Source organism: Xenopus laevis, chromosome 8S (assembly GCF_017654675.1).
Source record: "Xenopus laevis strain J_2021 chromosome 8S, Xenopus_laevis_v10.1, whole genome shotgun sequence".
In the NCBI taxonomy this organism is placed as follows: domain Eukaryota; kingdom Metazoa; phylum Chordata; class Amphibia; order Anura; family Pipidae; genus Xenopus; species Xenopus laevis.
Window position 1 is genome coordinate 27,547,337 of NC_054386.1, and position 17,903 is coordinate 27,565,239.

Consider the following 17,903-nt stretch of genomic DNA (forward strand, 5'->3'; position numbering starts at 1 on the left):
ACTGCAGAGAGAGAGGAATGGCAGCAGGCACACAATCAATTCTCATGTGGTGGGGGTGGGGTGGTATTTGCCAGCGGGTTCCAGGGTGAATTACTGAATGTTCCCCAAAAATGTGCAGCACCCTTTCTTGGCTCCTCCTCTTATACACTTGGAAGCCAAGCCATGATAGAATGTGTATAGGATGCCTAGAGTGCCTGCTCCCTAGATTTCATTTCTGACAATCCTAAATATGTCTCTCTGTCTTTCCAAGCTGCCAGTGTCAGTCCAGGGGGGAACGTGCAGTCTCTCATCTTCGATTTAACGGATCGTGTGTGGGAACTGGAAAGGTTGGGATGGTCCATATACGTTTTATGAAAGCAGTATGGTGAATAAGTTAGAATTTCACCCTGGGGTTCTAGGTTTGATTGTAGCCGATGGCACTCTCTGCAAGGTGTGTGCATGTCTTGCCTGTGTCTCTGTGGGGTGCCGGTACTCCAGTTTCCTCCCACACCCCAAATACATACATAGAGGCAGGTTAATTAGTTCCTGATAAAATTGACCCTATTGTGTGTGTGAATGAAATAGGGCCCTTAGACTGTAAGCTCACTGGGGCAGGAAAACATGAGAATGTGATAGGGCCCTTAGATTGTAACCTTCTCTAGGACAGGGGCTGATGGAAATGTAATAGGGAGTTTAGATTGTAAACTCACTGGAGCAGGGACTGATGGCAATGTGTGAATATGTACAGTAGGTGTAATACCTTTGCAGAGCCACAGAAATGCAACTTTCTTTATTACCATTAGAGGGCAGTGCACCCATATCAACCAGCCCAGTGAAAGTGTCCCAGAGTCCTCAGTCGCTCCTCTTTCCAAGTAAGTTGAATTGGTTTGTGTAGTGGAGAGATTAACCCATTCATTTAACTGCCCCAAGTACACATACCTTATCTGCTGCATGATGTTGGACTGCACCTCCTAGGGCCCACCAGAGAGCCTGACATGCAGGGCCCAGTCTTAGGGTAAGGTCACACTGAGCGTTTCGGGGAGATTTAGTCGCCTGGCGACTAATCGCCTCATTTGCGGCGACCAATCTCCCCTCACTCTGCGCTGGCTAAAAAGAAAAATCGCCCCAGCGATTCGTTTTCCGAAATCGCCCGAAGTGGAAAACGAATCGCAGAGATTTTTCATTTTAGCCAGCGCAGAGTGAGGGAAGGCGTTCGGGGAGATTGGTCGCCGCAAAGATGAGGCGATTAGTCGCCAGGCGACTAAATCTCCCCGAAACACTTCGATATTCGAAGTCGAAGGATTTAACTTCGAGGGTCGAAAATCGAGGGTTAATTAACCCTTGATATTCAACCATTAGTAAATGTGCCCCTAAATGTTCTGTACTACTTATACTTCCTGCTCATGGCCTGTTCTCTTTCCTATGGTCAGGCTGCCGCGTGCCTATACGAAAGAGAACAGCCTAGAAACAGAAAGTACAGAGAATCAGAGCTCTGTATTGGGATATCCCCTAAAATCAGCAGGGAACAGTTGCACTCTACAATCAATGGAATATCAGGAAAAAAAACGTTATCATGGAATTAATTATATTTTCATAATTAGCCTGTCGTTTGCATAAATTCATTTCATCTTTCCAAGCAATATCTCTCTCTCTCTCTCTCTCTCTCTCTCTCTCTCTCTCTCTCGATATAGATATACAGCTCATATGGAAACATTGCTTGAGGAGAGCTGGGTACTATTATGGAATGCATGCTGCAGACTGTACAAGCTTCTGTAAATTCATTGCTCATAAGCTATAGGACAGCACCCTCATGCAAAATCAGAATATATATGCAAAACAAAAAAAAACACCACCAAAGAAAACTTGTATTAGGACATGGTATGCATGACTGCAGTTTCTGTCCCCATTGGGACCTTTCTGAAACACAATAAACAGAGACTCCTTCATAGTGGAAATTGTGTATTTTGTATTTCTAGCTTATGGCTGTTGCACTAAATACAGTAGATTTAAATAGAATGAATTAAATATTGGGATCCCAGACATCTATACTCAGATCAATATTGTAGCCAGTCATAGTACCGGTGCTGGCTGTGCAGGTACAGATTCGTGAGATATAAATTATGATGTTCAGGAAGTCTAAGTTGCCACTTAATGTCTTATCAGAGTCCTACTGTGCCCGGGTATAAGCTTGTTTGCAGTGTCGTTGCCAGAGAGGTGGGAAGGCACTTGGAAAAGATGGCAGCTCTCTTGCATTGGAAAGTCTGGGCAAACAAGAAAGCTCTGACTTTTATCTTGTGCTCAGTCTTAACAGGGGATGCGCTGGGAATCCTTTACTTCATTGGCTTAACCACATTACGGTAGAAAAGTAGGATCTCCTCTGTGTTGGGGCAGGTGTACTTGAACTCCTTCATCTGTGACGCATTCTCCAAATAGCGGGTCACCCCTTCAAGGTCTCTGGGAATCTCAAACTTTCGGTAATATTTGCAAACGGTCTGCCAAAGAAACAGTATGAGGGTATAGCTTATTGTGTGCCCAGAACATTCCTTCTCTGTATATTTGTATTTATACATATGGGAGGAGGTGCCATATTGATTCCCTTAGACAGTACAGTATGAGGGTATAGCTTATTGTGTGCCCAGAACATTCCTTCTCTTTATATTTATATTTATACATATGGGAGGAGGGAGATGCCATATTGATTCCCTTAGACAGTACAGTATGAAGGTATAGCTTAATGTGTGCCCAGGACATTCCTTCTCTGTATATTTGTATTTATATATATTTTTTATTGATAGGAATGCTGTGGCACTCAGCAGGTGGAAGCAGGTTGGTACTCACATTGATGATATTGAGCTTGGGCAGTAGGTTGCAGTCAGGCAGGGTCAGATTGTCACCGTCCAGGAATTTCCTGTGTGAGACAATTTGGTTTGGGTTGTTTTTCACTTCGTGTGGAAGGGGCGCCAGCAGGTATCGGTCCAAGAACAGTAGTGACTTCAGGAGGTTCCTCTGTAGATCTTAAGAGGGAGAGAGAAAATAGCTCTGATATCTGGCAGTGTTTTCAAAACTTGATTTAACAACTTATTTTTGTTATGGATTGGGAGGAGTGCATTAATTTTTAGGCAGTGCCTACTTTTCAGGGTGGGTTGGTAGAGCTCAAAGCGGTCACTGAGCTCTAAAACCACAAAGAACTGAATGGTATTCAACAACTCAGCACAGTCAGGGCATGGGAATCCAAACCTTAATTACTTACTCCTTTTGCCTGCTTCTGGGCTGCTCTCTTTCCCATGGTCACAGAGAATACACACCTTCCTGCCCTGACCCACACATACACTATAATCAGTATTTCTCACTCTGTTCCCCTGGGTGGCTGTTCCCTGTACTTACTCTCTTCCAGGGCCGGCAGTTGGTTCTTGATATAAGCCGAGAATTTATGGAATATGTCGTTTCCCACCGTGTTTGATTCCTTATTTTTGGGATTCATCCTGGGATAACTGGGGGGGATTAAAAAAAGCAGTCAGCACCTGGTGCTTTATGAACAAATACGAAATCTAAAAATTTGTAATTCAAATTGTGGGAGAACCTGAAGTTGCACCCAACTTACAATGACATTTTCTGCTATAAAGGAACTGGACTCTCGTTGTCTGTAAGATAGTTTTAGTATACCTGCCATAAAGCATAACTGAAGTGCTGTTGCATTTATTTATACAGAAAGGAAGTAGAGACAGTCTCATAGAAGTGACTAACGGTTTTCAGTATGGCACTAAAGACTGTAAAGGAAGAGAGAGTGTCATCATTTTCCCACGGACACTGGGAAACTGTCCATCACTTACTTGGGGGGTTGGAGAAGCTCCTCCAAAAACTCTTCGATCTTGTTGGTGTCTGTTTTGACTTCACTGTTATAGAGGAGAAACGGTGGTTGGGAACCCGGGGCCAAATCTTTCAGCACTTCTGGGGCCCTGAGTGGAAGACAGTTGGACAATGGGTGAACCCCTACCATGCCTGGCCCTTCCCAATTGCACCCTATTGATTTCACTACATGCTGAAGCAATATGGCAGCTCCTGCCCCAATGTCTGTAAATAATAAACTTAGAGGAGGAATGATGTGGGCTATTCTTTTGCGCTGCAGTTCAATGGAAGAGAAACAGAGAACTGTTGCCCTCTAATGACTCTCGTATAACTGAACCCTTCACACGGCTTTGTTGTGAAACAAGACTCTGTACGTCAGCTCCTCACCTGGCTGCCTGACTATATATATATTTTTATATTTAGCAGCAGGAGATTAGCAGAGCATTGTGATGCAGGGAAGAGCTCGGTTGTGGTGCGCGTGAGTGCCGGTGAGTAAACAGACGCAGTATAGAAATGCAGCAGGAGATACAATACCCCTGTCAGGCCTCACTATAGACAATGGCTGCTTGTTTGTTAGGAGGCAGCAGCCAGAAAGGATTCTTATTTACCTCTGCAACTAAGAACTGAAAAGGGACAAATAGCGCCAAGATTGTCCCACGCAGAAACATTGCACTTAAAAAAAGGTATTCGACCCTTCCTTAAAATGAACTAATGTATCTCCCAGTATAACTGCTTCCAATTGCCTATTGTATCTTGGGAAATGTTATGCTATACTGCTATAATGATGGCGCATGCAGGTGGCAAAGCTACTAAAGCTTTAAGCGCCCTCATTTCTGTCGCAGCATAGCTGGGCGGCGGCCTTATGTGCAAGATTGGCATTGATTCGAGCGCTTACCTTTTCATGTCGACGGTGGTGAGGGTGAAGGGGACCCCTTTGTGGATTAATATCATGAAAAGGCGCTGGCAGAAAGGGCAGTTGCCAATACTCTCGCCATCATCGCTGGCCTGGAGGGGACAAAATGTGTGGTATAAACAATTGAAACACCAAACTGCCAGGACAGAGGATCATTGACTTTTCCATGGATCATGTGACTAAGCAGCTGATATCTTTTGCCTTACAGTGAGGTAGATGGATTGATGGGCGCATCTAGCACCCCTGCCATAGGACCGCCCTGCAGGATTTTGGCCAGGAAGGAAGAGGAGAAGCACAGTTGCGACACTCTGCGGTTACACAACAATTTGGGTTCGGAGCAGAGTGCAGTTGATTCTGCCTTTGGGCACTTTGCCTGCTCCCAACTAAATTGGGAAATATTGATGAGCAGCTGGGGACCTGTTGGACTAGAAAGTCTGGCCTGCTGGGAGGGCGACTCATCCTGATGCTCATCTATGGAACACGGGGGCTGCGGAGAACAATGGCACCTGTCGGATTTTTCTAGAAGGCTTTTCATGCTGAGGGTGCTACGCCCTGTCTGTGTGTGTTACGGCTCACAGAGCACAGATGCCATCCGGAACGGTTTAGCCCAGGTGCAGATCTACAGAATGCCCTAGGGCAAAAGTTCCCAAAGTGCCCACTCTGGCCCCCTGGAGTGGTCATTAGTGTGAAACCTGTAGTGCTCAGCTCAGAGGAACCATGGGGCATAACAATATAAAGTGTCATATCTTTCCTTCCTTCCTGTGCTAAAATAGCAGTCCTGCCTTGCTTTATAGCTATGATTGCAGTTGTCTGTATAACAGAGCAGCCAGTCACTATTGCTGCTGCCAAATGTAGACACCTCATTAAGGATTCATAAAAGGCAAATGCACCAAAACCATGTGTAAGGGCCAAATGGGTCCCAGGTGGTGGCTAAACATGGCTGACTTTAAGGCCTAAAATAGAGTGAAACATTTCTGAACTGCATAAAGCAGCAAACTTGGCATTGGGATCTACAGGAAAATGGACTGGAACCACCCAGATGAGTCAGGGAATGCGCCATTATTTCCATTATATCTCAATGGCCTCGCCTCAACCTGTCCCTGGCACCAGACATTACTCCTATGGGAAGCCTGTGCAGTAATAAGCTTAATTACCACCAATTAGAACCATAGGCATTGGCTTTGTCTTACTAATCTGCTGTCTAAATAAATGATGGGACAGCCTAACAACAAACATAGGCAAAGTTGCCCTTGTAACCCTTAGCAACCCATCAGCCCTTTGCTGGACCAATACTGCTAGATTCATCAATCCTGGTGTTGCTAAGGGTTACAGACTTGTTGCTACCAGTTGGCTCATGGTGTATAGAGAACAGACAGCATGAACTAATTGGTTGCACCTAGGGTTGCTACCTTTTCAGGAAAAAAATACCGGCCTTCCTTTCTATTTATCTTTTTCCCTATTAATAACATTGGGATCAACAATCATTTTTACAGGCCAGGCTGGTAAAATACCGGCCAGGTGGCAACCATAGTTGCACCAGCCATAGTGGCTCATTTACTGGGTTTATGTAATTGTCTTTTATCCTTTCTTTACTGGCTTTTTATTGTCTCAGATCAGATATAAAAACACGGTGCCTTTGTTTGCTCTGCCTGTGCAGTAAGTGGCTGCAGGTGGCAGTAGTGGAAACAAAAGAAAGCCATTGAATATCTGTGGCTCATGCCTCCAGGTACTTTCCAACAGAAGGATGCTTTTAATATTAATTAATTAATTAATAAGGAAATTAGTGCCCCCATCTCCGTGTTTGGATCATAAGGGCTACTTGCTTGACAAGAGCTGTCCTTGGTTGAAATCACTTGTCTTTCAGATTTACTGGTATTTTAATTTAAAAAAAAGTGTGCTATTACTGTGAGCTGTCATAACTGCCTCTGGGGGGTTTACCCCATGCCTGTGCATGCTCCCTGCTGCAGATGATCACAATGAACAAAGGTGCATTTATCTGGTGAAGACTGGATAATTATACCCTGCCCAGGAGCAACAAGGCTAACAGTATGGCAGCACCTGCAGCCCAGAGACACCAGAATGGCATACAGAAGAAGACGAGGGATAGCTATCCCTGCAAATGCTGGTGTTTCCTATTGCTGCAGGGATTAAATCATGAACTGGAGGGATTTGCAAAGGATTGTGCACCAGGCATGCCTGCAGCTAGGAATTCTGGCTCATCCCTTTCAAATGGGGGCACATAGGATGGAAAAGTTCATGGCCGCACAGCATGCACCTATCTAGGGCCTTGTTTCCTCTGCTGTCAGGGAAGGTGCTTAGGGCAGGAGACTGGAGCAGAGAATCAAGTGAATGTCAGGTTTTTGGCTTCCTAGTGACTCAGGCTGATAAAGCACCCAATGTGGATCAGGATCTGCACTGCCCAGAGCAAAGACACATAACAGACCAGTTACCTTTACGAAGAGTTCCAAGGTGAAATTTCCCTGCTCGGCCATAACTGCGGGTCTTGGTGAGTCAACTTTCTGCTCGGTTCTTTGGGGGGGTTGTAGGCAGGTTGCTGATCTTGCTGCTCCCTCCTGCGCTGGCTCAGTCTGAATGTTCAGCTGCTTCTCTGGAGTGTCAGACACAGAACTTGGCACTCCCAGCAAGCTGCTCCGACTACATTCCTGTGTCACACACGTCACTCAGCCCCTATCCTTCTCCCTGCCGTGCATCCCCAACGTTGGTTCTCCTTGTCTCAAGGTGTGCGCCAAAACCACCGTCAATGGGGCTGGGACAGAAACCCCCAAATTGCTCGTGTGTATCACCCACACCCCAGACTTTCAAGGTCTTCCCAATCCCAGCGTGACTGGAGCGGGGATAATTAGTCACTGGCTTAAGGGACAATTCCACTCTTGAAACAATCTAGCAGAAGTTGGTTCTGCTCCAGGTGCGTAAATCAGACGGCTTCTGCTACATTGTTTCAGGAATCCAATACAGCGGTCAATAGCAATAACTAGAAAGCCAGTAAGAGTGAGGAATGAATGCTTATTGGGAAGAATGCTATTCTCTTTCATTAGAAAAATTTTAATGGTTCACTCATGCTTTAAAAATGGGGAACCAATTGGACCCATCAGTGTCTCATATAATTTCTGATTGGTTCACCTGTGTTAGAGCATGAACCAGTTTTAGGCCAGGTTGTGTGAGTTGCAGGATACTGGACTGCTCCAGGAGGAACTGCTGGTGTCCTCACTGGGCTGAGACTGACCACTTCCAGCACCAAAGTGCCCCAACCACATACACCTGCTTCTTAAATCCCGCTGGGGCCCCTAATGAATTGCACCAGCAACTTTCTGTATTTCTGTACACTGGCTCAGCTATAAATATGATATTCTAGCGGGGCAGCTCATTTGGGCTGAGCCATTGGTGCAGGAGGAAGGTGGGCTCCACTTGCAGCCAATCAACAGCATTTTGCCACCAAGATCCATTATTCTTGATTCACCAGATACTGGATCAGGACCCAAACGGCTCCCAGCTATACATGTCAGATTGTATGATCAACCAGTATCAACAGTATGGCACTGCCCAGCCAACCATATGTATAAATACAGATTATACATGGAGACTGTGAAGGCATAAAGCATACATGGAGGAGACTGAAGCCTGTGACCCAGTTCCAAAATGAGGAGCAATTATTGGGCTGTGGAACCGGAGCAACATTCCACGTAATGACGAGCTCTGACCCAGCACTATAACAGACACAGAGTTCCCATTTGTGTGTCATCGGCCCACTAATGACTCGGTCAGTACATTCTGGGTGTGGGTCCTACAACATTCTTACACTCTGCTTAGCCGACTTGCTGTGCTGCATACACGGGGGTGGGTGTTTATTCTCTGACAGTGTCTGGGTACCCTCCTCCCTCATACTACTACTATTGCAATTGTTGCCAAATATGCACTGCTCATACTTCTAGCAACACATCATAGTGTCACTATTACTCTAGTCCTCACTGCAGCATAACTACGAGTACTACTCCACCCACCTACTAGGGTTGGCCAGTAAAAATTATGCTTGATGCCAATGTTATTAATAGGAAAAAACAGCAAGAATATAGGAAGGCCGGTATTTTTTTCCAGAAAAGGTGGCAACCCTACCACCTACAGAGAGAAAAGGAGCAAGTACTACTCTATCCACCTACAGAGAAAAAAGGACTAATTACACTACTTGCCTAGAATTCTACTTTATCCTCTTAGAAAAGCTGTATCGCTCCTCACCCCCGGACAGACAGCTCCTCACCCCCAATTGGGAAGAAAGAGAGGCTACACAGGGGCCACAATATAAAGTGCTTGGATCTGGTCATTTCATTTGCAATTCTGTAAAAGGAAAGACAAAGTTACAGGATGGGTAGGGGGGGGGTTATTTACACAAACATTTCCTTTCTCTGTCTTTTTGTCATTGTTGGGTTTGGCAGTGCAGATCTTCAAATGCCCCAAAACTGTGAGGTTAGTTTCCCCACTAATGCGAGCCCCCCGTGGCATGGCACACAGATATTGCACAAGGAAACAGTAGGGGCAGCACTGAAACAGGAACCACAAAATAAAGACGTCACATGGGGGGGGGGTTATGTATATAAGTCAGTGAAAACAAAATGTCGGGGAAAAAGAACCTCCAGCTTAGAATTCAGAGGGTGCTGGAGCTTTAAAGTCTGATATTTCATAAGTGTGGAGATGTTCAGTGGTACAGTGCTAACATTCCCTTTAATTCTCCGACAGCTTCTGCCCAAACCACAGCTCTTTGGAGTCCAGTGGTGGCAGTGCCATCCTGCCAGGCAGAGGCGGAGCCTAAAGCGTAACCCAGGCCAGAGACCCTTTTGTCTTTCACAAATGCAGCAGCTTGGGATGAATTTATTAAGCAGCGCTGAGACCGAATTGGAGACTTCATTCTGAAGCAGCGACTACATTATGCGCAAAACAACATGGAGTCTCTTGTGTTACCCAGAAGGCATTGGGACTGGACACCTTAAATGCACCGTAGCAGCAGTATGATCCTTGAACACATGGAGGTCAGAGTCCCAGCGTTGGAGGACAAAGACATTCTTGGGAAAAAATGAGGCTGTGCTCCGGCAGCCAAAGAGCTTAAAGGGATCCTGTCATCAGAAAACATGTTTTTTTCAAAACACATCAGCTAATAGTGCTACTCCAGCAGACTTCTGCACTGAAATCATTTCTCAAAAGAGCAAACAGATTTTTTTATATTCAATAAAAAATCTGACATGGTGCTAGACATTTTGTCAATTTCCCAGCTGCCCCCAGTCATGTGACTTGTGCCTGCACTTTAGGAGAGAAATGCTTTCTGGCAGGCTGTTTTTCCTTCTCAATGTAACTGAATGTGTCTCAGTGGGACATGGGTTTTTACTATTGAGTGTTGTTCTTGGATCTACCAGGCAGCTGTTATCTTGTGTTAGGGAGCTGTTATCTGGTTACCTTCCCATTGTTCTTTTGTTTGGCTGCTGGGGGGGAAAGGGAGGGGGGTGATATCACTCCAACTTGCAGTACTGCAGTAAAGAGTGATTGAAGTTTATCAGAGCACAAGTCACATGACTTGGGGCAGCTGGGAAATTGACAATATGTCTAGCCCCATGTCAGATTTCAAAATAGAATATAAAAAAATCAGTTTGCTCCTTTGAGAAATGGATTTCAGTGCAGAATTCTGCTGGATCCGTACTATTAACTGATTCATTTTGAAAAAAATTTTTTTTCCCATGACAGTATCCCTTTAATGGGAGAAGAGCCATTCAGAAATTGCTGGTGCGTGAGCGTGTCTGTATTGAACAACAACTGGGCCTGTAGGAACAAGGACAGGGGCAGGAAAGTTCGTTAGTGGGTCAGAACCCAGCAAGGCCTGGTTTTAGATCTTGGTTCTTCCCTTTGATACTCCTTGATATCTCCTTGATACTCCTTTGATATCATGTGGAGAAGAGAGAAAATGATGAGAAAAAGTTGGTCAATTAGAGAAATGAAGAACAGTGTCAGAAAGATGAAAAAAAAAAGGGAAACTCGTTAATTAAATACAACACAGAGCAGAGAAAGAAAGAGGTTAATTATGTATATAAGTCAGTAACTGAACATTAGGCTAATATCTCCAGCAGTGAGTAGGAGGCAAGAACCGAGGAAAGCACGGCAGAACACTAGCAGGGTTAACCAGGACATATCTTCTAGAGGGGCCCATACACATGCTTCTTTGAGGGTAAGACAAGAAACCTGTTCTTGGTGCCTTTGAGGTCATTTGGATTAGGAGTGAACACTGTGAAAAGCTACTCTTATGGCAATGGCTGAATGACCGATATGGCAAATGGGGTTCTTGACCAAATGTTGGAGCCCAAAATGAGGGCTCATCCTAACTATACAATAGTACAACTTGCTGTTCCAAAGGACTTTTAAGGTAAAGAATATATTCCTTGATTCAAACCTGTGTTGTCTGACAGTAAAATGGAGCAATTGTCCAAAAGTAGGACACATTGTGACCTTCCATGGTCTGTAGAACATAGCTAGACCCTGCAACCTGCCCTGAGAATGTCCCCTAATTGAAGACATACTTGAAAGATAATCTCTCCTCAGAGTGATACCCAGGTAATAGTATGCTATATGTTATACACATACATATGATATTGACTGGATCACATGCTGGCCCTCAGAAAAGACTACTACCTTATGTCCTTCAAGAGAATGTCCCAGCTGAACATATACAAGAGGGAAAAAGAAGGATTGTTATTCAGGTCTGGAAAGTAGAAGACATTTAAACCCTTAACCATTAAAGACAGACGATATTAAACAGCGACCCATCACCTCCACGATAGCCAGATATTGTGAACGAACGCCAGCCATAGCTATAAAGACATTGACTTAAAGAATGGCCAACCAAGGTATTTTTGTTCCAAAAGTAGCCTAACTAGATTGAGGTTGTGTGGCTATTGGGGTATTTGGTGGGACCATTTAGAGATCATCTCAAATACAATTCTAATGAAGTTTGTAGAAACTCAATGAGATGAGTTGTGTGACCCATCATGGCAAAAATTATTTGTTGGAGTAATTGTCTACAACCTCCCCTATAAACGACACTATATGCTCATGTTATGAGGGCAATTAACCCTGGAGATGTGTTGGCACATACAGGTCAGAAACACTCCCTAATGTGGAGATGGGTGAAAGAGCCCAACCTTCTGCCCTCTAGCTGAGGTCAAATGGCAGCACCAGCTGGAGGACTGCAGGTTGGACAAACATGGAGTAGAGCAGCCATGTTGATGGGATGGGGTGACGCAACAGAAAGAAGATGCCAATGCCACCCTTCTACTTGATTCACATGAAAATGGAAACCAAAATGGGCCACTTACAGACTGGAGCATGTGATGCAGAATCAGGCAGTGATGGATGCGAAAATAAAATATAATCATGGAAAAAAAGAAAACAAAGATTAAAACAAACAGGAACGACCACAAAATATAGACGCCCAAAGATAACTCAACATGGCAGTTTGCACAAGTGCCAAAATAGTTCTCTCTCACTTATTTGACCATAGCATGTGATACATGGATGGGTAAGATGACACATTGCATGGGACAGCATAGATCAAAGATGAAACCCAGGAACATAAAAGTCATGGCATCATGGTATTTTTATGGAGGCACTTTAGGTTCTATTTTCCACAAGATTTATATTTTTACAGATTATAACTGAATTGCCCATATCCAAGACAATGGATTTTCCCTCAACTGGTATTTCAGGGTAGTTACATATGAGCAGGTTATACATTTAACCTTGGAAGTTCCAGCTCCACTTTTGGAAAGTCTTCTTGTGCTAACAATAACGCGTGGCAATGAGTGTAGGATGGAAAATTTCAACCAAGGGGTGTGCTTGGGGCATTGCTTTGGAGGGCGTAGTTATCCAGATCAACAACTTATAATAGAAGAACATAGTGTAGTCAGTAGCTGCTTCTGGATGTTGACTAGGGCTCAAGATCAAAGGCTTGAACTGGAGTAGAAAAGGAATGAACTGGCACTGCCCACAATAATCATAAGATCCTTTCCTTTGGTGAGCTTGCCTTACCCAATTGGGCACCAACGTACTGGACCAATCTGAGTAGAGATGCCACCAAAGGAATGGATCTGTCACATATGCTTTTGGTCATGAGACAACTGGTGTTTTCCACCCAAGCAAGACTGTTGCTTACTGAGGCCAGGGGGTTTAGGTTGACATCAGTAGGGGGGTTTCATGTCTTGATTATGAGTTTTATAAATATCTATAGAAATAAGTCAAATCAACTGGATTCTGGAAACACAGCAAGACCAGTTGATTTGAGTTATTTCTATAGATATACCATGGCCTGGATGAATAAGAACTTTCACAAACATATTGAATTCTATAAAGTTGTATGGTTGCTTGTGGACTCTGTAAAGCCCACAAGTTGCACAAATTGTTTGTGAAACAAAGGTTTCCAGGCCAGAGTGTCCCAAAGAGCACAGAGTTCTGTTACCCTGAAGGCAGTTTCAGCAGCAAGAGACGATATACACGCTGATCCGATACATGTAGATCTGTGTCACTGTGATATCATGTTCTTTTGTTACAATTTAATAGGTACAAACTTCTCTGTGCTGTTTCTCTGCCAGACTGGGGGGGATATTGGGCCACAAAAATTACCCCCCCAACCTGTTCCCTAACACCCTTCCCTGTTCCCTAAGTCCCTTTCAGCACCAACGGCTCAGTCGGTCACACAGACGCCTTCTGCTCTCTGAAGGATAAATCTTTCTGCTTCACACGTCAATATTCTGTATCCCTAAACAGCAATACGTCTCTGCCAATTATTAACCAGAGTATCCAGAAGCCGCCTGGATTTATTTTCCTGCCATCAATAATCTGCATTCCATATCTTCACCAGTCACCAGTCTCATTCCCTAGCAAACAACTGAATGCTTTCTTATAGATAGCTAGAACCTCAGCTGCCATAAAGCATGGCAGGACTGCTGCTTCCAATGGGGATGAGATAGGATCTGTGCAGCCACTGGGACAGAATGCTATGTTATACAGATAGCTAGAATCTCAGCTGCCATAAAGCAGGGCAGGACTGCTGCTTAGAGTGGGTGCAGGACAGGTTTGGATACAGTATATGGTTTTGCAACAAACATTATGAATAAAAATGTATATCCCCCATAGTTTCATAGTCCCAACAGTATATAGAGAAGTTCAGGCTGGACTCACCTTCCTTAACTGGGATGGTTGGTTTCTTCTGCCTCAGGCCAAGGAGGATAAAGAACAGCACCAAAGGGATAAAGATTTCAAACGTCAGCACCCACTGCGAATAAAGTAAAGGGCTATTAGATTTATTAGATGAGTTTATTACATTATTCAGTCTTATATAGTAATATTGAAACAATGTAGCGCAAGTCAGTTCTCCTTCAGGTCTGTATATCAGTTGTTACACAGAACTATAATCCCAGTGAGCCTGAGGAATGAATGGATATTGGGAAGTTGTATCAGGAGTCAGAGGCAGCAGTGCAGAGAAAGGGACAGACACAATGACAGTTACACAGGAGTCAGAGGCAGCAGTGCAGAGCCGAGAATGAGGAATGAATGGATATTGGGAAGTATCAGGAGTCAGAGGCAGCAGTGCAGAGAAAGGGACAGACACAATGACAGTCACACAGAACTATAAACCCAGTGAGAATGAGAAAGTAATTGATATTGGAAAGTTGTCAGGAGTCAGAGGCAGCAGTGCAGAGAAGAGAATGAGGAATGAATGGATATTGGGCAGTAGTTTAGACAATCCCCTTGGAAAGGAAGTGACTGTTTTATCGTTGTTCCGTGCCAGAATCCAGTGTCTCTCCTGGTTTATGAATGTAAATCTCACTGGACTCCGGATCCCAATAGTTTTATTAATAAACAGAGGTTGTGATTACAGAACAGTCACACATGGGGTAAGAAGCATGCTGCAGGCTGCACTGGGTTTTGGGTGCCGTGTAGAATTAAACCAATGAGCCACTCTGAATGTGGAATATATATGTGTCAGTCTGGCATTGCCTGCGTGCCCAGAACATTTCTGCTTTGTTTAGCTGTATGGCAGCTCCTTCCCTGCACAACAGGTGCACACAGGAAACAGACTGTAAGCTCACTAATGTGTCATATTAACAACAGACCAAGCAAGAGCTGCACAGGTGTCAAAGTAGACAACAATTAACCCACAACTCCCAGATACCTTTCCTACTGCCATGATTTCTCAGCAAAGCTCCCAAATTTACTCAGTTTGTATTTTCCATATTCTGCCCTGCAGAGCTTGCAATCTAAGCTGAAGAGAGACAGGGTTGGCATGTAGCAGGGCACAGACTGGGCAGAAAGGTGGAAGGAAGAGCACGGGTTGAGAACAGGAGGAGCGGATGGGAGACAGAGGATTGTAACGAGGCAGCCATCATTCCTTCCTGACGGAACCAATTCACACAAAACAGAGGACCCTTGAATGTGGCCCTCGGCCATATCCACATGTGCCTAATACTCCCGACCCAGAAAAACAATAGGGACTTGCGAGTAAGTACTCACTCTGCACAAGAAATGGCCTACCCCACAAGAGGTTCTGCAGCAGGTAAGGGATTTTTGGGTGCAGCCCCCCACACACATACACAGCTTCAGTTATATTGTCTTTTCTCCCCCTTATTTTTGGCATCATTTCCCCATAAAAATATAAAAATATGACTAATCTGCTGGATGTGAGGCACTACAACTCCCATCATCCTCTTGCAGCCAAGCACTTACAGCAACGGCCGGACAACACTGACTTTAATCATAATGTTGGATGGTGCAATAGCCTACATATATCTATCCTTGTCAGAGAGCACCTATTCACCCCACCACTCCTGTTCCATGGACCCCCACTCTCCACTAATGACTATGGGCTATTTAACTCTTTACAGTGCAGATAAAACAGATTAGCAGCAAAATCAATTAACCTCAATGCTGCCAACATAGTCACCAACAATCCTCATATATCCCTCCCCCACCAACACAAGCGGGTTAAATAGAGAGAGAGATTCCCCCCAACCCTAAAGCATATTTCAGGGGTACTCACAGGGCTCCTGCGATTCAGGGTGATGTTCTTCCATAGCAGTTGGTGTAGGAATCCCATGGCCAAGGTGCTTCTTTACCTCCAACACCAGCTTCTTGCCCCCTGTCACCCTCCAGCTGCTGCTGCGCTAAAGGGTTAAAGTGCAGAAGAGAGGGGGGGGGGATTGAGGTGCCAAGCTGCACAGGGAGACATGGCCTCTTGCTCATTCAGGGGGGGGTAGCTCCACACTTCATGCATTGCACCTGGGTCCCTTTACACACAGGAAAGCAGCAGTGGATTGTGGGAGGAGGAAAGGGGGCTGGTAATGTGCAAAGTGTTACCCCCACCTTGAGCGCTGAGGTCTCTAGTTCAACAGCAACCTGTTGTGCATTGGCCAGAGTGGGGCTTTCTATAGCAATCAGCTGTGTTTTCATCTGCTCTTGCCTGGCTCTCTTAGCCACCTCCCCTTAAAGGTACGGCTACACTTGAAAGTTTGAACATATTTCTGTTTTTTTTTACTTATTTCCTTATCTCAAAATTGTTACAAAAGTATCTTATCTGAACCTTGTGGCTGTTCTGGGCTCTCTGCCAAAAGCTAATTAAGCTAGAAACGTTGTTTCTTTTTTTTAGCTGTTCAGTGCAAAGAAAATCTGGACTTTGCAGTACAAACGTGGGTCTGCGGGTTGAGCTGTCAAAAGTGTGACTGTCCCTCTGAAAACAGCTGGGAGGTATGCTCACCTACCCGTCCTCTGACCAGCTCTGGGGTTGGGGTTTCCGTTTTTTGCATATACAGTCTGTGCTCACACTCATTGGATGTTGAACTGTCAATCATGAGTGTTTCACTGAACCAGGGTTGCTAGGTGACCTACACTTGCTTTAGAGTGGTCCTGTACTGTCCCCCCACTATGCCATGCAGCATATGTATTTTATAGATGTCTGAAGATACTGATGGGAAGTAACAAAACAGAAGGTTTAGGGGATCGCACATTACAGTCAGTTGCATAACTTCACTTACCTTGGTCTCTCTGCAAAGAACATTTCGGGGACCCATTGTTACCATTTCCCACAAGCAAATGGATCTGACAGCATGAGTGCAATAGTGAGGGCGTCTGGGTCCTATCTGTGCTCCCCTGGAGTTAGTAGTGGGCAGTTACAGAGAGTTTAGGGGGGCAGGAGGTTACAATTAAGGTTACCACCTTTTCTGGAAAAAAATACCGGCCTTCCTATATGTTTATCTTTTTTCCCTATTAATAACAGTGGGATCAACCTTAATTTTTACCAGCCAGGCCAGTAAAATAGCAGCCAGGTGGCAACCCTAGTTACAATACGGGGGTTTTTAGCGGATGCAACAATTTTAAAGATGGAAGAAGAGTCATGAGTCTAAATGCAGATTTCACATTTACTGTGGCAAATAGAGAAGATATTCCACCATCTAGTGGCCATACTACGTATAGCGCACACATTTACCTTCCCAGCCACAGAAAAGAATATTCTAGCACACCCCAAGATTCTCTTTCCACCCTCAGCCCCCACAATAGTTGCTGTTGCTCTTCAGCCTCATATTTGCCAGGGTAGGTTCACTTTTCCAAGCTGGGCCAAAATGACACTGTAAACAAACCGCGTGTAAATGTTTTGCCTTCACCGATTCTGTTATACCATGTGCCACATACAACGGAATGCTGGGTAAATGGGAGGGGCCAAGTTGTTTATGTGATATTTCTCCCATGCCTAGGAGGGTTTTTGCTTGTTCAATGATACCATGTAACCTAACAAATTCCCCCTAGCAAACAGGCATTGATGTGAATAAGAGACTGGAATATATAGAACATTTGTTTGTTTTTTTAAGATGGGGTCAGTGACCCCCCCAAAAAGAAAAAGAGAGTAAAAAGAACAAGGGATTTGATGTATTTCAAGTAATTGGATTACATGGGGAAGACTATGGTCCTTTCTGGGACACACAGAGCATCCTCTGCCCCAGGGAGGAGTTTGACTATGGCACAAGGGGCACAATGAGCAGGGCCATTCTTGGGCAGAAAGGGCCGTAGCAGTAGATGAAAACGGGGCGATCCTGGGGCTGTTTACTTAAAACATCAGATCGGGTCA

At 44.7% G+C, this 17,903-nt stretch overlaps 1 protein-coding gene across 4 annotated transcripts; it reads right to left on the reverse strand.

Moving 5' to 3' along the window:
• Positions 1–1,921: 1,921 nt before the first annotated feature.
• On the reverse strand, positions 1,922–16,183 carry clic3.S (chloride intracellular channel 3 S homeolog). 4 transcript variants are annotated; one of them, XM_018232523.2, is made up of 7 exons: positions 15,825–16,183; positions 13,967–14,060; positions 4,721–4,830; positions 3,810–3,935; positions 3,364–3,470; positions 2,818–2,993; positions 1,922–2,471 (listed from the first exon to the last, which is right to left on the reverse strand). In XM_018232523.2, the coding sequence occupies exons 3-7, from the start codon at positions 4,774–4,776 to the stop codon at positions 2,310–2,312; spliced, it is 627 nt and encodes a 208-aa protein (XP_018088012.1). In that variant the 5' UTR covers positions 4,777–4,830; positions 13,967–14,060; positions 15,825–16,183; the 3' UTR covers positions 1,922–2,309. The 4 variants fall into 4 exon arrangements, with proteins under 4 accessions (XP_018088012.1, XP_018088014.1, XP_018088015.1 ...); XM_018232525.2 differs by lacking the exon at positions 15,825–16,183 and adding an exon at positions 15,512–15,529; XM_018232526.2 differs by lacking the exon at positions 15,825–16,183 and adding an exon at positions 12,106–12,108.
• Between the last annotated feature and the right edge of the window lie 1,720 nt (positions 16,184–17,903).

What these genes read in the sequence shown, in the direction of transcription:
- clic3.S (XM_018232528.2), bottom strand. Translation starts at nt 7,230, where the DNA reads ATGGCCGAGCAGGGAAATTTCACCTTGGAACTCTTCGTAAAG. An exon ending in CCTTGGAACTCTTCGTAAAG is followed by an intron (nt 4,831 to 7,188) that starts GTAACTGGTCTG and finishes TGTCCCCTCCAG; the next exon opens with GCCAGCGATGATGGCGAGAG. An exon ending in ACCACCGTCGACATGAAAAG is followed by an intron (nt 3,936 to 4,720) that starts GTAAGCGCTCGA and finishes TCTTCCACTCAG; the next exon opens with GGCCCCAGAAGTGCTGAAAG.